This window comes from Acomys russatus, chromosome 8, assembly GCF_903995435.1.
Source record: "Acomys russatus chromosome 8, mAcoRus1.1, whole genome shotgun sequence".
Lineage (NCBI taxonomy): Eukaryota > Metazoa > Chordata > Mammalia > Rodentia > Muridae > Acomys > Acomys russatus.
In genome coordinates this window covers 72240659-72265358 of record NC_067144.1, presented here as the reverse complement: position 1 = coordinate 72265358, position 24700 = coordinate 72240659, and the positions used below count along the sequence as shown (strand labels likewise).

The window sequence follows — 24700 nt, the reverse complement described above, 5'->3', positions numbered from 1 at the left end:
AATGAAGGATTCCAGTGGCGGCGAGGTCCAGCGGTCTGAGCGAATACCTATTCAGGCACAATGTGTGTGAAGGGCAGTTGTCATAATTAAGATTATAGTCCCAGCACTCAGGAAGCAGAGGCAGGTGGGTCGCTGTGAGTTCGAGGCCAGTCTGGTCTACAAAGTGAGTTCAGGACAACCAGGGCTACACAGGACAACCAGGGCTACACAGAGAAACCTTGTTTCGAAAAACCAAAAATAAAATAAAATAAAATAAAATTTAAGATTAGAGATCTATGCATGGGGTCCTCTCATTCTGAATCACTGTATTCTCTCTCTCTCTCTTTCTCTCTCTCTTTCTCTCCCTCCACCTCGAGACAGGGTGTCTCTGTGTAGCCTTTGCTGTCCTGGACCTACTTTGTAGACCAGGCTGGCCTCAAACTCACAGCGATCTGCCTGTCTCTGCCTCCTGTGTGCTGGGATTACAGGTGTGGCCCACTGCACTCAGTTTGAATCACTGTATTTTAATGACATGACTATGAGGTCTGTTTTATACAGCTTTCATCCCTCCTTCCTTTTTTCTTTTTTTGAAGACAGGGTCTTACTACATAGTGCTGACTGGCCTGGGACTCATTATGTAGACAAATCTGGCCTCAGACTCACAGAGATTTGCCTGCCTAAGTCTCTGGAGTGCTGAGGTTAAAGGCATGTGCCACCTGGCTTGTCATGTAGCCTTGATTTAATCCAAAGAGACTGTATTGATGGTCCTCATAGTGTGCTTGGGCAGCCTATCTATCCACACTGAAGGGTAAGTAAAAAACTCTACAATAGAGACACTTTAAAAGACTGTATGGCTGCTAAGTTAGCCTTCCAGAGGATGCTGGAAGAAATAGTGTGAACTGAATAACAGAAAAAATCCAGAAGGTTATAGGGGAAAATAAATGATGCTAGGCCTATCCGGCTATAAAAACTCCCACAAACAAACAATATAGCCTATTGCCACTGATCTTGGTTGCCCAACAGAATGAGATTATAAGATGCCATTGCTGAAGACACAACACATTTTGGTTGTGTCTTCCTACTGGCTAGCTACCTACTGGCTAGCTACCTACTGGCTAGCTTTCACAGTACTAGAAGATGCTATGCAGGTGCCCAGGGAAGAAAAGATATTATTATCAAGTGGCAAACCCAGCTACAGTACAGCATGCCAGTTCATTTAACAGTGGCATGAAGGCTATGGGGTAACCAACTACTTTGGGATTGGCTTTGAGGCATGCTTCTACAGGAGGGAATTCATGCCTAGTCCTGTAAAACTGGGCAAAGAATCATCTAGTGTGCTGGTTTGATTGAGAATGGCTCCATAGGTTCCATGTGTTTGGATGCTTAGTACCTAGTCTGGTGGAACTATTTGGGAAGGATTAGAAGGTGTGGCTTTGTTGGAGGAGGTGTGTTACTGGGAGTGGGCTTTGAAGTTTCAAAATCCTACCCCATGCCCTGTTAGCTCACACTCTTCCTCCTACTCACCAAGGTTGTAAGCCCTCAGTTACTGCTCCAGCACCATGCCAGCCTGCCTGCTGCCACGCTGCCTAACATGACTAGCTGCCTGACACTGTAACCCTCCAATCAACTCTTTCTTCTATCAGCTGCTTCAGCCATGGCATCTTATCACAGCAGTATAAAAATAACTATAATGGCCCAGGAGGTCACAAGCCCTAGAACTGTTGCCTTGTCACATGGATATGTTGTCAAAATGACTATGAAATATTTATGTTTATGTATGTAGAAGAGTGCTTCCTTCAACCTTGGCCGGTGGTCAGCAGTTAAAGGCAGCAGCTCATAATAATGGGTCAGGGTGCTGAGAATCCATGACTAAGGAGCCAGCAGCCCTAAACAAGACACTTGTAACAATCCCCATCCCCGCCCACCACAGTCTCAGGAAACATCATGGAGGGTGCTGTGTGCCAGCTGGAGGGTGAAGAGGGGTGCTATGAAATGCTTCTTCTGGGCATGGCATGGCTCTTGTATTCGTGAGCTTTCTGCAGCTATGGTTACAGACACAAGACTTGCACAAGGGCAAGCCATAAAGAACAGTCAGTATTTCCATGGGCAGCACTAGTTGAAGCCAGTGAGGGGAAGGGGAACCTGTTAGGAATGCCTGGGGTAGGAAGAACGGGGAGTTGTGGTGGATAGGATCAAGATATTCTATTAAAGTGAAAAGTAAGTAAAATTCTAAAAATAGAAACTAATATAGATGAAATGTACAAGTTTAAGGCATAGAGTAAATTCTACAATCACCTAGCAGGTACGAAGTCTTTCTAGTTCCTTCCAAACTTACATTTCTTTTGAACATAGAACAAAATTAAACCTGTTTTCTAAAATGGTGTGTGTGTGTCTGTGTGCATGTGTGTGCCTATGTGTGCCTGTGTGTGTGTGTGCCTGCCTGTGTGTGTGTCTGTGTGCATGTGTGTGCCTGTGTGTGTGTGTCTGTCTGTCTGCCTGTGTGTGCCTCTGTGTGTGTCTGTGTGCACGTGTGTGCCTGTGTGTGTGTGTGTGTCTGTGTGTCTGTGTGCATGTGTGCCTGTGTGTGTGTGTGTGTCTGTCTGCCTGTGTGTGCCTGTGTGTGTGTCTGTGTGCACGTGTGTGCCTGTATGTGTGTGCCTGTGTGTCTGTGTGCATGTGTGTGCCTGTGTGTGTGTCTGTCTGTCTGCCTGTGTGTGCCTGTGTGTGTGTCTGTGTGCACGTGTGTGCCTGTGTGTGTGTGTGTCTGTGTGTCTGTGTGCATGTGTGCCTGTGTGTGTGTGTGTGTGTCTGTCTGCCTGTGTGTGCCTGTGTGTGTGTCTGTGTGCACGTGTGTGCCTGTGTGTGTGTGTGTGCCTGCGTGCATATGTGTGCCTGTGTGTGTGTCTGTGTGCATGTGTGTGCCTGTGTGTGTGCCTGTGTCTGTGTGTGTGTGTGTGTCTGCATGTGTGTACCTGTGCGTGTGTGAGACTATTTGAACTTTCTTACTGTAACCAGCATGACTCCCTTACACATTCACTGGTTTGATTTTTGAGTTGAAAATAAAATAAAAATATTAATCAAAATCAACTAAAATGTACCAAATATGGTAACACTTGAAACTTTGAAGTTGTGAGGGGAAAACAAGGTAGGTTTATAGTTTAAGACATTGGGCTGGACAAAGATTTTCTGGAAAGGGCTCCAATAGCCCAGAAAACAGTACCAGGCACCCAAAAATGAACAACAACAACAACAACACAACAACAACAACACAACAACAACAACACAACAGTAAAGGGAATTAATAGCTATAATAATGAACTCAAAAATAAAAACCTAAAAACAGGCAGCTGGGCTGGGCATGGTGGCGCACGCCTTTAATCCCAGCACTCGGGAGGCAGAGGCAGGCAGATCGCTGTGAGTTCGAGGCCAGCCTGGTCTACAAAGCGATTCCAGGACAGCCAAGACTACACAGAGAAACCCTGTCTCCAAAAACAACAAACAAAAACAGGCAGCTGAATTGAGCAGTGAGTTTTTAATAATAAACACACCAAAAATGTCCAATGTCCTTAGCCATCATGGAAACATAAATTAAAACCACATTAATATTCATTTCAGCTGGGCATGGTGGCACATATCTTTAATCCCAGCACTCAGGAGGCAGAGGCAGGTAGACCTCTGAGTTCAAGGCCAGCCTGGTCAACAGAGTGAGTTGCAGGACATCCAGGGCTACACAGAGAAACCCTGTCTCAAACACCAAAACAAGTGGACAAAAACCAAACCAAACCAAAAAAAAAAAAAAAAAAAAAAAAAGATATTCATTTTCACCTTAGTCAGAGCTGGTCTAAGAACAACGCTAGATTGAATTGATTCTCCATCTTGCCCGAGTCAACATGACTATCCGCAAGAAAACAGTCTTGTGGGAAAAGGACCCTCCTATGGCATTGACGAGGATGTAAAATAGTGCACTTACCACAGAAGTCAGTATGAAAATCACTTTAAAATGTTAAAAACAAAACTATATGACACAGCTGCATCACCCCTGGCCAAATAGCTGAGGGAATCAAAGAAAACAGCACAAATCATAGGCATAAGCATGCTAACCATGGCTGTTTCCGGCACCCAAGATGCATGTCCTTACTCTAGAAGTCAGTCAACAGATGGTTTGTAATTATGATGTGGCATGCGCACACAGTGGAGCTTTCAGCTGTAAAGAAATATGAAATGATGTCATTTGCAAGAAAACGGATGGAACTTGTTAAGCAAAATAGCTGGGATTCAGAAAGTCATATCTCACACATTCTCTCTCTCTCTCTCTCTCTCTCTCTCTCTCTCTTCAAGACAGGGTTTCTCTGTATTAGCCTTGGCTGCCCTGGACTCACTTTGTAGACCAGGCTGGCCTCGAACTCACAGCGATCCGCCTGCCTCTGCCTCCTGAGCGCTGGGATTACAGGCGTGCGCCACCATGCCCGGCTCACACATTTTCTCTTATTGATGTGAGAGACAAATACATGGAAGTGGGGGCTTACTATAATACAGAGCATGTTGCACATGGATGATAATGTCCTCACAAGACTCGTTATTTGTTGCCAATTTAAAACAGAAAAAAACTAAGAGAAAACAAATTATCACAACGTGGCTCCTCGTGTGTCTGCCTTGCCTTGAAGTACACTGTCTCTCTCTTCCTTTGACCTAACCTTGAGTTGGAGCTGGTTCGACTTGAAGGCAGTCTGTAGGAATGGACAGGGCCAGGGCAGGTGGAAGACAACATCTGCAGAGCAGATACACACAGGCTGTAAGACGGCTCGGTGCGTAAAGCGTTTGCCTCACGGGTGTGAAGGTCTGAGTTCAGATTCCAGGGCCCATGTAAAAAGCTGGACGCGGGGTGCAAGTCTGTCATCCCAGCGGAGAATGAAGGCAAGTGGTTTCCTGGAAGTGAACTAGCCAACCAGCCTGCAACACCTGATGAAATCCAGGCTGATGGAAACCCCTGTTCCATTTAGTTTCTGTTGCTGCTATAAGATATCCTGTCAAAAAGCAACTTGAGGGGGAGAGGGTATTTTTCAGCTCACAACTCCAGGTTACAGTCCATCTCCAGGAGAAAACCAGACAGAAACTTCGAATTGCTTGTTCTAACACATCTCAAGGAAGAGAAAGGCATCTACACCTGCCTGTCCTCAGCCTGAGTTCTCCACACGCTGCCCAGGGAATGGCCACCCCTGGCCCAGCCAAAGTACACAGCCCCACCCTGACTCTTCCCGGGTGGTTCTATGTTGGTAAAGCTGACCATCAAATGTTGGCTCAGTTTCCTTAACAATTATATTTTATTATGAACTTCCTAAATGAATGCACCTCCCTTACAACCCTACTACCCTAAACATGAGGGAAAGGAGACTAAGGAAAACAAGAACGAAACCTTCTGGGTATTAGTTCCTGGGAACAATTCCCCTGGTGTAGTCAGCAGGATTTCATCAGACTAGAAATTCCACCAAAGTTGCTTCTGGAACCTGGAGCAATCAGAACCCAGAGCCTCAGCCGGAGCCCAAAGCCCTGAAGCTTTCCCTGGAGTGGTTCTCTCTAGGAGCATCTCTGGAAGTGCAGGGATGAACAGCCAAACAATCCAAGTCCCAAAAAAGCCCACACTCCTGTTGTGTGTGTGTGTGTGTGTGTGTGTGTGTGTGTGTGTGTGTGTTGTCTTCTAGTGGATAAACAGCACCTGCTACCTTACAAGTCTGCTCCCCATCCCACACTTGTTTAGCTCCACTATAATCAAAGGAAATTATACAATTTGCAGGTGAATTGATAGAAGTGGAAAACACTAGACTGAGAGGGTGAGCCAGACCCAGGAGACAAATACTGTGTGTTCTCTCTCATTCATATGTGAGACTTAGCATTAAACCTTTAGATTCAAGTGTTTGGCTTGGGGCACCTGTCGCGTACAGGAAACTAGAGAAGGGCTGTTGTTGGGGGAGGGGAAGAAAGATCTTAGTGGAGGGGACATACAGACACAGGTGACATGAGGACAAAGGAGGAGTAAAGGAGAGAGAGGCTGTGATGGATTAAATAAGAATAGCCTCCATATGCCCAAATATTTGAACGCTGAGTTTCAGAGAGTGGCACCACGAGGATCCCAGCACATGGTAGCTGTCAACATGCTCTAGGCAGGAGTTCTTAAACTGTGACTCAAGAAATCAGGTACAGGGCTGGAGAGATGGCTCAGTGGTTAAGAGCACTGACTGCTCCTCCAGAGGTCCTGAGTTCAAATCCCATGGTGGCTCACAACCGTTGATAATGAGATCTGATGCCCTCTTCTGTCCTGCAGGTGTGCATGCAAGCAGAGCACTCACATACATAAAATAAATAAATTTTAAAAAGAAAAAAAAAAAAAAAGAAATCAGGTACATACAAGTAAAAATACATGAATTGTTGGGGTAGGTGTGACCTCACTGGAGGAAGTGTGTCACTGGAAGTGGGTCTTGGGACTCTCAGAAGCCCAAGCCAGGCCCTGAAGCACTCTCTGTTCTGGCTGGTAGCAGACCCAGATGTAGAGCTCTCAACTTCTCCAGCACCACGACATCTGCCTCTGCACGCGGCTACACCTCCCTTGTTGACTGACAGTGGCCTGAACCCCTGAGACTGTATGCAAACCCAAATTAAGAGCTTTTCTTTATGAGTGCTGCTATGTCACGACGTCTGTTCACAGCACTCGGACCCTGACTGAGATGGAGGTTTGAGTGAGGAGAAGGATGAGAGGGGAGGTCAGAAGAGGGGGTAGAGAGAGAGAGAGAGAGAGAGAGAACTAATCTAAGGATGACTGAAAAAAATCACATGGAAACATACTTAATAGTTTTACACACACACATACACACACACACACACACACACACACACACACACACACACACCAACTGGAATTAACCCATACTATACCGGGGACAGCGCTCTTCCTAGAAGCCATAGGCTGCCAAATAAAAATTCAAATGCCAAGTAAGGGAGAGTTCCCCTTGAGTTATTGATCAAGGGTATCCTAGATACCCCCCAACAATTCAGGATATTGCATTGCTTCTGATTAACTACCAGAATTGATGGTAGAAAAACATCCTCAACAGTCCCACCTCAGTGTGAATTCCATACACAGTAAGGTATACACAAAGGTGCTGGCCCTGGCCTGCGGGGTTCAACTAAAACGCGGGAGGAAGGTTTGTGTGCAAGACACAAAGAAGGAGAGCAAGTCTGATTGAGCAAACCCTCAAACTTTATTAGTCAGGCAGCAGCTTTTATAAGTCAGAAGGCAGGGAGCATATTGCTATAGCAACCCAGCTGCAGGCTTTTCTCAAAACACAGGGAATTCCAGGCAGGGTCATATGTCCTGCCACACAGGGCATCTTGCTTTGTCTTCATCTAGCTTTAGTCTAACTGCTGACTCACAACAGGGTGGCTCCATCCCTATCTGTCTTTAGTCTAACTGCTGACCCACAACAGGGTCAGCTAGTTTCTGGTGAAAGGCAAGCTCTGGGAAAGCCAGAGCCTTAAAGGTGCAGACTTGGACAAGATGGTTGAACACTGGCCATATGGCCTATTGTCCCCAACAGGGTGCAGTAGCGGTATCAACATTTTTGGAATAACCAATTGCTTTCAGATTGGATTTAAGGCAGCGGTTCTTGACCTCCCTAATGCTGCAAACCCTTCAAATGGTGTGGTGACCACCTAATAATAAAATTATTTCACTGCTGCTTCAGAACTGTAATTTTGCTACTGTTATGAACCATAAATATCTGGTATGCAGGGCATCTGATGTGTGACTCTGTGGGAGCTGTGGCCTACAAGTTGAGAATTGCTCATTTAAGGCCTGCTCCACAGGTGGAAACATACGCCTAGGACTGTAAATCTGGCCAAGAACCTGTGGTCGGGGAACTCACAGCCCATGAGGTTAAACCTGTTACTGTTATCTTGGGAACTGGACTTAGGATGTAACTGCCCCGAGGTGTACACACCTCCACACCTGTAGATTAGCTTAGCTCTCAGACTTCGTCAGAGATTTTTGTGTGTGTGTGTGTATGTGTGTGTGCAGTGGATAATGATAAATAAAGAAACTCCTAACTGGTCCAAGTGCAGAGAGTAAGTGTCTGTGGCGTGCTCACCAACAAAAAGGATGCCATGTCACCATGTCACCGTTTCCCCCAGGACGTAGGGGCTGCTTGGGAAAAGAGGCAGAAAATGTATAAGGCAGAGGTTGGAGAAGACCAGAGCAAAGCACTGTCCTCTGAACATGACAGGACAGCTGCCCTCATAAACTCCAACGGCCATGCTCGACTGTACAAAGACAGTTAACATTCTAGCAGAGTGGGGGAGGGTCCCGTAAGCTCCCACTCCTAACTGAGGAGCTGTTGACAGATAATGGCTTCTGTGGGGAGGAGAGTCAGTTTTCTTTAAGAATGTGCCCATGTCTGCAATCTCAGCACTGTGAGTTCGAGGCCAGCTTGGTCTACAAACAGTCCAGGATGCCCAGAACTACCCAGAGAAACGCAGTCTCAAAAAACAAAACAAACAAACAAACAAAACCAAAATACAACAAAAAATGCATAAAGTTGGAAGAGGGTGGGAAAATTGGCATTGGTTCTTGGAGCAAGGGGGAGGAACAGGAGATGAATATAATAAAAATCATTGTATGCATGTATGAAAAATTTTAAAAATTTATAAAAACAGTTTAAGAGCTAGCACAATCTTATCTCAAAAATCAAAAAAAGAGGAAGTCACTTGAGCATCCACACCTCAGGTTTTCTTCTAACTTGTATGTACATACTGTGCAAGCATGCATACACATGTCTAATACCGTGCAAGCATGCATACACATGTCTAATACCGTGCAAGCATGCATACACATTTCTAATACCATGCAAGTGTGCATCAACATGTCTAATACCGTGCAAGCATGCATCCACATGTCTAATACCGTGCAAGCATGCATACACATGTCTAATACCGTGCAAGCATGCATACACATTTCTAATACCGTGCAAGCATGCATCTAAATGTCTAATACCGTGCAAGCATGCATCCAAATGTCTAACATACACATACAAACACACACACAATAAATGAGAACACATACAGAATCAATTCATCTTGATTTTCATTCATTATTTCCAACAATTTTATTGTCTTTCTCGGAGGAAATCACAAAACATCATAGAGGTAGAATTAGAACTCTGAAGCTGGGCGAAGTGGCCCCACCTGTAATCCCAGTACTCGGGCAGGAGGATTGCTGTGAGTTCCAGGCCAGCCTGGTCTACAAAGTGAGTCCAGGACAGCCAGGGCTACACAGAGAGACCCTGTCTTGAAAAAACCCAAACCCAACCAACCAACCAACCAAGCAACTGAACTGTGGAAGAATTAGAACTCTTTATCACTTTAGGAAAGGACACAAATGGGGGCTGTGGGAAGAGTTGGGTTCACCACTGTTGAACCTTTTTCTCACTAACAAACTGCCCGTGAGGCCCCTCTGCATCTGGCGGCAAAAGGGCCAAGTACACGGGTGTCTCTGCCCCTTCTTCTGGGCTTTTTGTAGCTTTGGGCCCCGCCATGTCGGTTCTCACCCACCCAGGGCAGCAGGCATTCAGGAGGACCTTGTCCCCTCTCCTCTGCTCGATGAGTTTCCTGGCATGGATTCTGGACAGGACGGTCACCCCAATCTTGGTCACCCCATAGGCAGTGTTAGGCCAGCCTTCCTGCGCGTGCACCCCTTTCTTTGCGTCGTCCACAAACTTGTTCATGAGCCCCACCAGCTTCTCCTCTGTGATGGTCTCGCTTCGGAACTTCTGCTGCAGCTCTGGGCTGCAGTTCTTCAGGGCCTCAAGACTTATTATGCTTGACACGTTCACTACTCTGCCTGAGATACACAATGTGAACATAGAAACGGTGAGTCCCAGGTGGCACGGTGCATAAGGTAGAAAGTTCCCACTTGAGAGAATACCAGCAGTTTGCATTTGAAGAGGAGCACACACAAACAGTACCGGGGTAGTACAAGGCAAACTTGAGGTGGATTGAGCAGGCAAGAGGCAGGCATTGAAAAGACCTGCCCCCTGAGGTCTGTAGAACACAGCCTTGACAGGTACTGGAATCTTCTAGAAGGATAGGCTGGGCCAAAGGACAGAGTTTAAATTGTACATGTATATTATTTATTTATTTATTTATTTTTGGTTTTTCAAGACAGGGTTTCTCTGTGTAGCCTTGGCTGTCCTGGACTCACTTTGCAGACCAGGCTGACCTCAAACTCACAGCGATCTGAGTGCTGGGATTAAAGGCGTGTGCCACCACACCCAGCTGACACTTTTAAAATATGCCGGGTGTGGTGGCGCACGCCTTTAATCCCAGCACTCAGGAGGCAGAGGCAAGCAGATCGCCGTGAGTTCGAGGCCAGCCTGGTCTGCAAAGTGAGTCCAGGACAGCCAAGGCTACACAGAGAAACCTTGTCTCGAAAAACAAAAAACAAAACAAAAACAAAATAAAAGTGTCTTTTTTTTGTCTTTACTGGTGTCCCATAACACAGAGACAAGTGCGTCATGGACCACAGTCCTCAGAAGATTCTTTGATGTCGCTATTGAACCTTTTGCTGGTGAGATGGATTGTCTAGGTCTACTGTGAAGGGCTACTGTGGAAAAGAGTTCACACTAGTTATCTCTACCCATTCTTCCATTCTATGCTCCTGTCACCATAACTTGCCCCTATGGAAAGAGGTGGGGCCAGCTGCAGTGGGGGTGGGAGGCCTACAAAGAAGGCCATCTGAGAGAGGGTGGCTCAATGGCCAGATTTTTTATAGCATTTGAAGAATTTATGATGAAAGGTGTGTGATAGTCCATCATGTGCAGGTTGTCAGAAAGATAACATGAGCCAGGAGGAAAGTGAAGCCAGAGTATAGTAATCTCTGCTAAGCATGCTAAGGCCTTGGGCTTCCCATGAAAGGGTTTTGGGTGGGGAACAGACAACAGGAACGGAAAGGAAAAGGCCCAGAAGACCTTGTAGCTGTGCTGGCAGCCGAGAGCCTTCTAGAGAGATGGGCTGGCAGACAGGAGACTCTTAGGCATGATGCTATGTTCTGACTGTGAGGTGAGGATTCTCTGAGGGGCAAGCACAGGGATTGTTGTGTTGCCAAGGGGATTTATGAAGAATTGTGGCTGGACTGGGAGGGAGTATGCTATGAGGAGGTAGAAAGGTAAGGGACGATGGATGGGTATCAGGAGAAGGGCATTCTGGGAGTGCTTGAAGCAGGTAGAAAATTTTTCTGTGTGGTGTGTCCAGTGGGTAGGTGTTGGTAAAACCTAAGTGAGGCCACTCAGGTTGTGAGGCCTTGGACACACAGAGGGGCATTGGGCTAGTGGAATTTTGAACCAAAACTTGAAGAAGGAAAATGAGGCAGTTATACAAATCATGCCACAGTGAGACTCCATGGGTGCTGGGGTAACAGTGACAGGATGAGGCCCAGCAGAGAGGTCTGCTGGAGTGGGAGAGGAAGTTGGACCTGGAAAGGAGATGCCAAGTTGACCTCAGGCAGGCAGACCCCAGGAGGGCAGACCTGAGGAGGGCAGACCCCAGTGTTGGCAAAAGGTTATGGTGTAATTCAAATGCTGATTTCTGTATCCCCCCCATATCTGACTTTAAGTCTTCATTTGTGAATATCATGCCTCAAAATGTTGTATAAACTCTGCCCCCCCAATTGTCCCTTTATATGCCACAAAAAAAAAAAAAAAAAAAAAAAAAAATCAGCTTATAGCCAATCACTGAGCAGGGCAGAGAATAGCTTAGGACTTCCTGGCAGCCAGGGGAAGAGGAGTTAGAGGAGGAAGGAGGGCATGCAGCCACAGGCAGAGGCGCCGGAGAGATGAAGAAAGTTCTGCTGGAGCAAAGGAAGAACTAAAAAGCGAGTAACTTGGGAATTTTGGCAAATGGCGTGGCCATGTGTTCTGGGGGCCACTGCTTGACAAAGTTCCAGTGCCCAGATATCTTAGGTAGATCCTTCATTGTCCCTGGTAGACATTTCTTACTGTTAGAGGCCCTAGGATAGAACTGCAATAATTTAACAAAAGCTGGTGTTGATAAAATAAATAAATAAATAAAATTAATGGAAAATTCCTGAGAAAAACAGCTATGCAGAAAATTGAGGCTTCCACAGAATTCATTTGGACTTATTTTTAGATTATTAATGAAGGATATTATTAAGGAATGAGAAAGGATTTAGGAAAAGTTGTTTAAGAAGAAAAACATAAGGACATTTAGAAGCTGAGAAACTGATTGAGTCATTAGGGTTTCATGTTCAGCTTTAGAAAGAAAAGACCAGCACGGACAAGAAAACGTTTTGATCGGGCTGCAGTGGACAGACCTTGGTACCTGACAAGAAAACGTTTCAGTCAGGTTGCTGTGGACAGACCTCAGTGCCATCCTGAAGGCAGAGTAAACAGTTTAGGGTCCCTGATGTCCTCTTGTTCCTCACACGATGGTAACAAAGATAAAAATCGTATTGGAGCAAGGGCTCAGGGCAGGGGCACAGAGGAAACTGGTTAGCTGCCAGCTTCCCTGAGCAGACTTGCCAGACTAGGATTCTTCTGATAGTGTAGGAACAGACCACCTTTCCTTAAATAAGGAGTTACATGATATTTTAAGAATCAAAGAAAAAAAAAAATAATGGCATTATGCCAAATATAAAAGACAATGGAGGAAGGAAAGGAAGAATTAAACAAACAAGAGTCAGAGAGATTGAACTTCCGGAGAAAGATAAGTTTGATGCAACAAATGACAGGAAATAACTTCTGATTCTCTTAATCCTGTGCTAAACTGAAATAGGATCAAACTCAATTAGAGCCATCCTGTCTAACACTCCAGTAACCGCAAGGCTTTACGATGTTAATTTTAAGGAAGAAAACTTTTGAGTTGAAAGAGAATGATTTTAACATAATGTCAACTTTTAGTTATTATAAAATTCACTGTTCGCCTGCTTTGTTTCTGTATACTTATGTAACCAAAAAGTTATGTAATCAATAATCAAAATTTCTAAGGAAACGATTTTGTGTATACATAAAGCCTGCAGGAGCCACAGGTTGTCAGAGCAGGAAAAGCCATCTCCGGATGCGCTTCCTCTCTGTCTGTCTCTCACGAAGACATCACACAGTATCCCGTGTCTGATTCCTCCCTCAGGACTGCCGCACCCACTCTTCTTCAAGCCCTTTCCCTCATCCGGAGCAGGACGCCGCAGGCAAGGATGAGTCAGGATCGCATGGAGGGTTGAGAACAGACTTAAACTGCTCAAGATCGTTTTGTAAAGCTTTATAAACAAATTAAAGGAGTCAATTATTTGTGTGGTAGCTGGGTTAAGAGAGAAAATAAGAGAAACAGCTATATAAAAATAATCTTTAGCAGGCAGACCCCAGGAGGGGCAAAGCACAGGTAGGCAGACCCCAGGAGGGGCAAAGCACATGAAGGCAGACCCCAGGAGGGGCAAAGCACAGGTAGGCAGACCCCAGGAGGGGCAAAGCACAGGTAGGCAGACCCCAGGAGGGCAGAGCGAGTCACCCACCAGACTCACCTTGCAGTTTGATTAGAGGAAGCAGCTCTGTGCAGACCGCCTGAGTACCAAAGAAGTTTGTTTTCATCGCTGCTTCTGCTTGAATGTGGAAGTGGGTGAGACCAGGGCCTTTGCACGGGAGAGAGAGCGAGCAGTAATGGAGAACTCTCATTAGTCAGAACTTGATAGAACAGTGTAGAAGAATCTTAATTCAGACACGGCTGTTCTGGCAAGAGAGCACATCCAACGACCTAGGTCTGTGTGATCTGGCTGGAATGCAGACACACTTTTAATCCTAAGAGACAGAGACAAATGAATCTGAGTTCAAGGCCAGCCTGGTATAGAGCTAGTTTCAGGTAAAGGAAAGCTTTGGTCTAGGCATGGTGAAGGAACCAGCCTCCTTCAAGACACCCCCCCCCCCATTAAGGCCAAAGTCTGGGGGAATGTAAAAACTGGCCTACCCAGTCCTCCCTTAAGGACCCCCATTAAGGCCAAAGTCTGTAAATCTTATCTGCTTGGAGAGTCCAGTTTATCCCAAGGACAGCCCGCCTGTGCTGAGAGTCCAGTTTAGCTCCAGGATAGCAAGATTGTGTTACAGCTTGTGTTTAAAATTTCCACTCTCCCAGAAATGTACTTACCCTTCCCAACTAAGAAAGTTCCTAATGCCCCCTGTAACTGCTTCAACCAATCGTCTCCACAGGTCAGCTTGTTCCTCCACCCATTACCCAACCACGAAACGCCAAGGTTTGTAACTCCCTGCCTACAGCTTTTCTGCCCAAATGCCAACCAATCATATACTGTAAAACTCCTTTATTTGTCTAAAACCTGTAAAAAGCCCATGCCTCTGTTTCTCAGGGTCTGCAGCTTAAAAGATCTGCCCAGACCCTGTCGCGTTGGCTCAATAAATTCCTATACATTTACATTGGCAACGGACTCCATCTCTTAGTGGGGACTCCAGAAATAGACTAGAGATCTCTCTAGAGGTCTCAGTCTTACTATGGCAGTACATGCCTTTAATCCAAGCACTCAGAAGACAGAGGCATGCAGATTTCTGAGTTCTAATCTGTTCTGTTCAGTCAGTTCGGTTGAGTCAGTGAGTTGAGAGGCAGTGTAATGGAGTTGAGTTCCTGGCAGTTTAGTTCATGGAATTCAGAAGGGCCTAGACAGAGGTCCTGCAAACCCTAGGAGACCACAGATGCCTGGCCAGAGCACTATACCCAGTGAACGATAAATAGCCATTGATGGAGAAGACAACTCCATGACAAAAACAAATTCAAACAATACCTATGCACAAATCCGGCTTTACAGAAATGTCTAGAAGAAAAACTCCACCCCAAAGGGATAAGCTGCAACCAAAATTACACGGGAAATAGATAACTACACCATCACTAAAACACAACCACACATTCTACTGCAACCAACACCAAAATCAAGGGACTTAACACTCACTGGTCATTAATATCTCTCAACATCAATGATCTCAATTCTCCAATAAAAAGACACAGACTAACTGAATGGATACATAAACAAGATCCAACACTCTTTTGCATTAAAGAAACACACCTTAGCCACAAGGACAGACATTACCTCAGGGTAAAGGCTGGGAAAAGATATTCCAAGCAAATAGACACAAGAAGCAAGCTAGTGTAGCCATTTTAATATCTAATAAAATAGATTTTCAACCAAAATTAATCAAAAAGGATGAGGAAGACCACTTCATACTCATCAAAGGTAAAGCCAACCAAGATGACATCACAATTCTGAACATCTGTGTTCCCAATACAAGGGCACTCACATCTGTAAAAGAACTATTAACAAAGCTTAAGCCACATGTCAATCCTCACACATTAATAGTGGGAAACTTCAACAACCCACTTTCACCAAAGGATAAGTCATTGAAACAGAAACTAAACCGAGAAATAAGGACACTAACCAACGTCATGAATTAAATGGATCTATCATACATCTACAGAACTTTTCATCCAAACACAAAGGATTATACCTTCTTCTCAGCACCCCATGGAACCGCGTCCAAAATTGATCACATAGTAGGCCACAAAGCAAGCCTCAACAGTTTCAAGAAGATTGAAATAATTCCTTGTATCCTATCAGATCACCATGGTCTTAGGCTGCACTTCAACAACAACAGATATAACAAAAGCCTACACACACATGGAAACTAAACAACTCTCTACTTAATGACACCTGGGTCAGGGAAGAAATCAAGAAAGAAATTAAGGACTTCCTGAAATTCAATGAAAATGAAAGAACAACATACCCAAATCTGTGGGACACTAAGTGCCGATATAAAGCAATTGGAAACATCCCCTGTAAGCAACTTAACGACACATCTGGAAGCCCTAGAAAAAAAAAGAAGTAGAAATACCCAAGAGGAGTAGACATCTGGAAATAATCAAACTAAGGGCTGAAATCAACAAATTAGAAACAAAGAGAACAATTCACAGAATCAACAAAACTAGGAGCTGCTTCTTTGAGAAAATCAACAAGATAGACAAACTCTTAGCCAAACTAAATAAAGGCAGAGAGACACTATCCAAATCAACAAAATCAGAAATGAAAAGGGAGACACAACAAGAGACACTGAGGAAATACAAAGATTCACAAGATCCTACTTTAAAGGCATCTATGCCATAAAATTTGAAAATTTAAGGGAAATGGACAATTTTTTTGATTGATTCCACTTGCCAGAATTGAATCAAGATCAGACAAACAAACTAAATAGTCCTATTTCTCCTACAGAAATAGAAGCAATCATTAATAGTCTCCCAGCCAAAAAAAGCCCAGGGCCAGATGGTTTCAGTGCAGAATTCTACCAAGCCTTCAAAGAAGAGCTAATACCAATACTCTTCAGACTACTCTAAAAGATAGAAATGGATGGAACATTACCAAATTCATTCTATGAGGCACAGTCACATTAATACCTAAACCTCACAAAGACTCAACAAAAGAGAATTTTATAACAATTTCTCTTATCAACATTGATACAAAAATACTCAATAAAATACTTGCAAACTGAGTACAATAACATATCAAAGATATCATTCACCATGACCAGGTGGGCTTCATTCCAGGAATGCAGGGATAGTTTAATATATGGAAATCCATTAATGTAATCCAGCATATAAACAAACTGAAAGAAAAAAAAAAAAAACCACATGATCATCTCCTTAGATGCAGAACAAGCATTTGACAAAATCCAACACCCATTCATGTTTAAAGTCTTGGAGAGATCAGGGATACAAGGCACATACCTAAACATAAGAAAGACTATGTACAGCAAGCCAATAGCCAACATCAAATTAAATGAAGAGATACTCAAGGAAATTCCTCTAAAATCGGGGACCAGGCAAGGCTGCCCACTGTCTCCATATCTCTTCAATATAGTTCTTGAAGTTCTAGCCAGAGCAATAAGACAACAAAAGGAGATCAAGGGGATCCAAATGGGGAAAGGAGGAAGTCAAATTATCCCTATTTGCAGATGCTATGATAGTGTACATAAGTGACCCCCAAAATTCCACCAGAGAACTCCTACAGCTGATAAACACCTTCAGCAAAGTGGCTGGATACAAAATTAACTCAAAAAAGTCAGTAGCCTTCCTATATACAAATGACAACCATGCAGAGGAAGAAATCATGGAAGCTACACCCTTCACGATAGCCACAAACAATATAAAATGTCTAGGAGTAACTGCAACCAAGCAAGTGAAGGACTTGTTTCAAAAAAAAAAAAAAACTTCAAATCTCTGAAGAAGGAGATTGAAGATGACATCAGAAGATGGAAAGATCTCCCTTGTTTGTGGATTGGGAGAATTAACATAGTAAAAATGGCCATCTTACCAAAAGCAATTTACTGATTCCATGCAATCCCTATCAAAATACCTACACAATTTTAAAAGACATTGAAAGATTAATTCTCAACTTCACATGGAAAAGCAAAAAACCCAGAATAGCTACAACAATCATGTACAATAAAAAATTCTCCAGAGGAATTTCCATACTTGATCTCAAGCTGTACTATAGAGCAACAGTAATTAAAACAGCATGACACTGGCACAGCAATAGACTGGTTAATCAATGGAATTGAATTGAAGGCCCAGAAATAAATCCATGCACATTTAGTCACTTGATTTCTGACAAAGAAGCCAAATCTATTCAATGGAAAAAGGATAGCATCTTCAACAAATGGTGCTGGTCTAACTGGATGTCTACATGTAGAAAAATGTCACCATGCACAAAACTCAAGTCCAAGTAGATTAAAGACTTCAACATAAAACCAGAGACACTAAATCTGTTAGAAGAAAAATAGGGAAGAGCCTGGGACTCATTGGCACAGGAGACAACTTCCTGAACAGAAAACCAACAGCCTAGCCCTTAAGGTCAACAATTAATAAATGGGACGTCATGAGGCTGGGAAGCTTCTGTAAGGCAGAACAAAGCAACAGCCTACAGACTGGGAAAAGATCTTCACTAACCCTACATCTGACAAAGGTCTAATATCCAAAATATATAAAGAACTCAAGAAATTAAACACCACCAAACCAAATAACCCAAATAAGAAATGGGGCTCTGAACTAAATAGAGAATTCTCAAGAGAGAAATATCGAATGGCTGAGAAACACTTAAAGAAACACTCAACGTCCTTAGTCATCAGAGAAATACAAATCAAAACAACTCTGAGATTCTATCTTACACCCATCAGAATGGCTAAGATCAAAAACTCATGTGATAGCACATGCTGGCAAGATTGTGGAGAAAGGGGAACACTCCTTCATTGCTGATGGGAGTGCAAACTTGTACAACCACTTTGGAAATCAATCTGGCACTTCCTCAGAATACTGGGAATAGAGCTACCTCAAGAACCAGCTATTCCACTCCTTGGAATATACCCAGAAGGTGCTCCACCACACAACAAGGACATATGCTCAACCATGTTCATAGCAGCCTTATTCATAATAGCCAGAACCGAGAAACAAACTAAATATCCCTCAGTCAAAGAATGAAGAAACTGTGGTACATTTACACTATGGAATACTACTCAGCTATTAAAAACAAGGAAATGCTGAAATTTGTGGGCAAATGGATGGAATACTCACTTATAATTGGACACTAGCCCAACAGGGATGTCTCCTGAAAGTCTTCACTTACCAGGAGATTGGGATAGATGCGAGGACCTCCTATTGGGACTCTAGGTGAGACAAGTATGGGAGAACGGGGAAACAGAAGGATCCAAAGGGTCCTAGAATCCCACAAGAACATCACAACTGGCCGATCTTGTCCCAGGGGGTTCTGCTCAAACTACTGCACCAACCAAAGACAATATATGCAGTAAATATTAAAGCCCTACTCAGATCTAGCCAAGGGACAGGATATTATCCACAGTTGTGTGGAGAGCAGGGACTGACTCTGACATGAACTCTGGTGTCCCATATTTGACCACTTCCCCTTGGTGGGGAGGCCTGGTAGCACTCAGAGAAAGAATAGGAAGGCTACCAAGATGAGACTTGATGGGCTGTGACCATATAGTGGAGGAGGAGGTCCCCTTCTGTCACAGACCTAGGGGATGGGAATAGGGTGCAAGAGGGAGGGAGGGAGGAATGGGAGGGGCGGGGAGACAAGCAAGGGGATAACAATTGAGATGTAATCTGAGTAAATTAATTAAAAAACCGGACTGGAATGAAAAAAGAAAAGGCTCCAACTTCTCAAGGCCTCAAGGGAGTTCTTCAGGCACCACATAACACTGGAATATCCATCCATTCTCTCCGTACGGAAGCTCCCAAACTACCTTCTTCCTTTACAGGAACCTGCTGTGATCCCCACAAGCCAGAGGTGCCACCAACCCATCTCCCTGTACTTTAAGGCCGAGAGCAGACCCACCTGGCTGCACCTTGTTGAAGAAGTCCGTATCTTTTGGTGGATTATTCTTGGGCCAGGTGCCAATGCCCGCGTTGTTGACCAGCACGTCCAGTCCCCCGTACTCCCTGCGCAGAAAGTCGCGCAGCGCGCGGATGCTCTGCAGGTCGTTGATGTCCAGCTGGTGGAAGCGTGGGCTCAGGCCCTCCGCCTGCAGCTGCTGCACCGCCGCCCGGCCCCGCGCCTCGTCCCGCGCCGTGAGCACCACGTCCCCGGAGAACTTCCGACACAGGTCACGCGCGATCGCGAAGCCGATGCCCTTGTTAGCCCCGGTCACCAGAGCAATGCGGCTGTTGGACGACATGGCTGGGCGGACACTGAGAGGCACTGCCAGAAGAACTGCCTCAGCTCACTACAGGCTACCAAGATGTTGGACTCCTGTGAAAACATCAGGCCCAGAGCCCAGATACCCGAGCAGTCTTAGGCATCGCTCTTGGCACAACTCTGGAGTTGCAGAGCAAACAAGACGAGCGAGTCTGAGTTAGTGATGGTTGAAGTGACCCTCTCACAGAGAGGCATCTTAGTCTCTTAGTGGCTAATCAATCGTCTTCCTTGGTGAGTGTTTATACTGGTCGGCACTGTGTGTGGACTCGGTTTTATAGCAGAGTACTACAAGGGAAACTCGATAGTTTGTCGTAGAACGTGGAACGTGTTAATAGAAAGTTAAAACAAGGGTGAACGGTGAGGGCAGACCATGGAGACCCCGAGAACCCACGCAAGCTCAGCTTTCTCTTGAATGGATTTTAGACGACTATGGCTCGGCTGACCTGGAAAGGAAACACACAAGAAGGGAAGCCAGGACTTCGTCAACACAGCTCGTGTGGCTCCTGGCAGCTGCTCACCTGGCAGCCTGGCAGCCGAGAGCCCTTCAGTTGGCCACGTGATTAGGTCTGCCCTTTCACACCTGTTTGTCTGTCCTGAACTTCCTATGTTGCTTCAAGAAATGGCATCTGTCCGGACCATTGGTTCCCCCCCCTCCCCCCCCCCCTCCCCCTTCCTTTTTCTGGAGTTTGTAGCATTTGAAGTGAAATGTTTACAGCTAGTGTAGTCGGAGCTGTGTGTAAGGAAGGAAGGCTGCTCACTGTTTGCATGAAAGGAAAGCTGATGCTAGACTGGGTTTTCCATAAATGGAAAGAAACATTTTACAGTTTCGACAGGCTTAGACACCTGGACCCTGGAAAGCTAACATTGTCCCTGCAGGTCAGAATGGCTGCTTCCAGGGCACAGGGCACCACCCGAGGGCACCAGGGTGCACTTTTTTTTTGGTTTAAAATTTAATTTAAAAGTTTATGTTAGTATATATTGCATGTGGAACACATTTCCCCCATGTTCCCTACCCCCTTCGCTGTCCCATGCCCACCGCTTCTCTCTTCCACAAGTTTGATTTTGCTCTGCTTTCATGTCACCAGGCCAGCTTTCATGTGTCTCTACTAAATCTTGGATCCATAAATGAGAAAAGGCATGTGATGTTTGTCTTTCTGAAGCTTAATTTGCTGCTTAATAGGATTATCTCAAGTTGCATCTATTTTCCTGTAAGTGACAAAACTTTTCTTTTTAAGATTTATTTATCTATTATTTGTACAGTGCTCTGCCTGCATGTACACCTGTACACCAGAAGAAGGCACCAGATCTCATTATAGATGTCTATGAACCACCATGTGGTTGTTGGGATTGAACTCAGGACTTTTGATAAGCAGCCAGTGCTCTTCTGAGCCATCTTTCTAGCCCTCAATTTTGCTTTTTTTTTTTTTTTTAAATAGTTGAAAATTTACATTGTGTATGTGTATTTCTCTGTCCATTCCTCTGTTGTTGGATTCCTAGATTGGTTCCATAACTTAGCACTGTGAGCTGTGGCCTCAGTAAGCCATGGTGTGCAAGTGTCTCTGTAGTAACCGTCAGTGCTCTGGGTAAAAACTTAGGACTGGAGAGTCCAGAAAGCAATATCAATATTGAACCAAGGTATCAATATCAGATCACTGTGTGTCTGGGACAAGAGGGAGAGCTACTTGGCCCGCTTGTGGAGTCCAGCTTGTCCCAGAGATAGCTAGCTTATGCTTAAAGATAATAAAGACAGCCAGTTGTGTCTGAAAATATTCCACTGATCCTGGAATGTACTTACCCCTCCTAGCTACAAAAAAGGACTTGCTTCTGCTTTTCAGGGTCTGCAGCTTGAAACATTTGACAGACCCCAACACATCAGCTCAATAAATTCTTGTGTGTTTTGCATCAGAATCAGACTCCAGGAGAAATAGACTAGAGATCTCTCTGGATGTTTCCATCTTACAGGGCTGCAATAACACAGTAATAGGATAGATTGATTTTGTTGTTGTAGTTGTTGTGTTTTTTTGAGACGCCTCATGTCTTGGTAGTGTTTTATTGTGCGAAGAGACGCCATGGACCATGGGGCTGGAGACATGGCTCGGAGGTTAAGAGCACTGATTGCTCTTCCAGATATCCTGAGTTCAATTCCAAGCAACCACATGAGTTTTTGATCTTAGTCATTCTGATGAGTGTAAGATGGAATCTCAAAGTTGTTTTGATTTGCATTTCTTTGATGATTAATGACATTGAACATTTCTTTAAGTGTTTTTCTGCCATTCAATATTCCTCTGTTGAAAATTCTGTTTAGTTCTGAGCCCCATTTCTTTTTTTTGCATTATATTATTTTATTAATTCATTCATATTACATCTCAATTGTTATCCCATCCCGTGTATCCTCCCATTACTCTCTCCCTCTCCCTTTCACCCTATTCCCCTTCCCTATGACTGTTACTGAGGGGAACCTCCTCCCCCTGAATATGATCCTAGGGTATCAAGTCTGAGCCCCATATCTTAATTGGGTTATTTGGTTTGGCGGTGTTTAATTTCTTGAGTATATATTTTGGATATTAGACCTTTGTCAGATGGTGTCAGATGTTAAGTTGGTGAATATCTTTTCCCAGTCTATAGGCTGTTGCTTTGTTCTGTTGACAGTGTCTTCTGCCTTACAGAAGCTTCTCAGCCTCATGAGGTTCCATTTAAATTGTTGACTTTAAGGGCTGGGCTGTTGGTATTTTATTCAGGAAGTTGTCTCCTCTGCCAATGTGTACCAGGCTCTTCCCTACTTTTTCTTTTCACTGATTTAGTGTCTCTGGTTTTATGTTGAAGTCTTTAATCCACTTGGACTTGAGTTTTGTGCATGGTGATAAATATGAGTCTAATTGCGTTTTTCTACATGTAGACATCCAATTAGACCAGCACCATTTGTTGAAGATGTTTGGCTTCTTTGTCAGAAATCAAGTGACCAAATGTGTATGGATTTATTTCTGGGCCTTCGATTCAATTCCATTGATTAACCAGCCTATTGCTGTGCCAGTGTCATGCTGTTTTAATTACTATTGCTCTATAGTACAGCTTGAGATTAGGGCTGAAGATTCCTCCCGAGGATCTTTTATTGTACATGATTGTTTTAGCTATTCTGGTTTTTTTTTTTTTTTTTTTTTTTTGCTTTTCCATATGAAGTTGAGAATTAATCTTTCAATGTCTTTAAATATTGTGTAGGTATTTTGATAGGGATTGCATGGAATCAGTAAATTGCTTTTGGTAAGATGGCCATTTTTACTATGTTAATTCTCCCAATCCACGAACAAAGGAGATCTTTCCATCTTCTGATGTCATTTTCATCTCTTTCTTCAGAGATTTGAAGTTCTTTTTTGAAACAAGTCCTTCACTTGCTTGGTTGCAGTTACTCCTAGACATTTTATATTGCTTGTGGCTACCGTGAAGGGTGTAGCTTCCATGATTTCTTCCTCTGCATGGTTGTCATTTGTATATAGGAAGGCTACTGACTTTTTTGAGTTAATTTTGTATCCAGCCACTTTGCTGAAGGTGTTTATCAGCTGTAGGAGTTCTCTGGTGGAATTTTGGGGGTCACTTATGTACACTATCATAGCATCTGCAAATAGGGATAATTTGACTTCCTCCTTTCCCCATTTGGATCCCCTTGATCTCCTTTTGTTGTCTTATTGCTCTGGCTAGAACTTCAAGAACTATATTGAAGAGATATGGAGACAGTGGGCAGCCTTGCCTGGTCCCCGATTTTAGAGGAATTTCCTTGAGTATCTCTTCATTTAATTTGATGTTGGCTATTGGCTTGCTGTACATAGTCTTTCTTATGTTTAGGTATGTGCCTTGTATCCCTGATCTCTCCAAGACTTTAAGCATGAATGGGTGTTGGATTTTGTCAAATGCTTGTTCTGTATCTAAGGAGATGATTATGTGGTTTTTTTTCTTTCAGTTTGTTTATATGGTGGATTACATTAATGGATTTCCATATATTAAACTATCCCTGCATGTCTGGAATGAAACCTACCTGGTCATGGTGAATGATCTTTGATATGTTACTGTACTCAGTTTTGCAAGTATTTTATTGATTATTTTTGCATCAATGTTCATAAGAGAAATTGGTCCAAAATTCTCTTTTTTTGTTGGGTCTTTGTGAGGTTTAGGTGTCAATGTGACTGTGGCCTCATAGAATGAATTTGGTAATGTTCCATCCATTTCTATCTTTTAGAGTAGTTTGAAGAGTATTGGTATTAGCTCTTCTTTGAAGATTTGGTAGAAAACTACACTGAAACTTTCTGGCTACAACGCCTGCGTTGCATGTCCCCCAAATTATCAAGCAAGGGACTGTGGATTGAAGAACACTCAAGACAGTGGGTCATTTGTGCTAAGAGAACGCCATTTCTTGGGAGTAACAGAACTGCTTATATAGAGGAGGAACCAGCAATCCAACAGCACTCTGAACTCAAAACAAGGAAAATGAAGGCAACCAGTGGAGCACAATGTTTCAACTGCAGAGAAAAACAAGTAATGTTTTCAACTGCAGACAAAAACAAGTAAAGTTTCAACTGCAGACAAAAACAAGTAATGGTCAGTACCAGCACAGCTGGAGTTCCCCACAGGTCCCCCTTCTGTATATAAGATGAGCTCCTGCCCTAGGTGGTCAGGGATATCAGTGTACATCTTACCCGTCATGGGAGAGCCCATGTATGTCATGAACTTCCTGTCTTAGGTTGACCATACATCCCCTGGATCTTACCCGTCATTGAAGACTCATTTATCCAGATTGAGCCAGATTTGGGCAGTGGGATTATCCGCTGCCATGGACGCAAGGACCTGTTTTGTACGGAACTGCTGAATGGCCCATTCTCGTTTCATGCAGCAGAGACTTCAAACCAAGACATCTATCATCCTTCA

The 24700-nt window shown here is 44.0% G+C and overlaps 1 protein-coding gene across 2 annotated transcripts; it reads right to left on the bottom strand.

Moving 5' to 3' along the window:
• Positions 1–9428: 9428 nt before the first annotated feature.
• LOC127192918 (carbonyl reductase [NADPH] 1-like) lies at positions 9429–19771 on the bottom strand. 2 transcript variants are annotated; one of them, XM_051150276.1, is made up of 4 exons: positions 19487–19771; positions 18603–18611; positions 13553–13660; positions 9429–9865 (listed from the first exon to the last, which is right to left on the bottom strand). In XM_051150276.1, exons 1-4 carry the CDS (start codon positions 19764–19766, stop codon positions 9429–9431), a joined length of 834 nt encoding a protein of 277 aa, XP_051006233.1. In that variant the 5' UTR covers positions 19767–19771. The 2 variants fall into 2 exon arrangements, with proteins under 2 accessions (XP_051006233.1, XP_051006232.1); XM_051150275.1 differs by lacking the exon at positions 18603–18611 and having other exon boundaries at positions 13553–13669.
• Positions 19772–24700: the final 4929 nt, after the last annotated feature.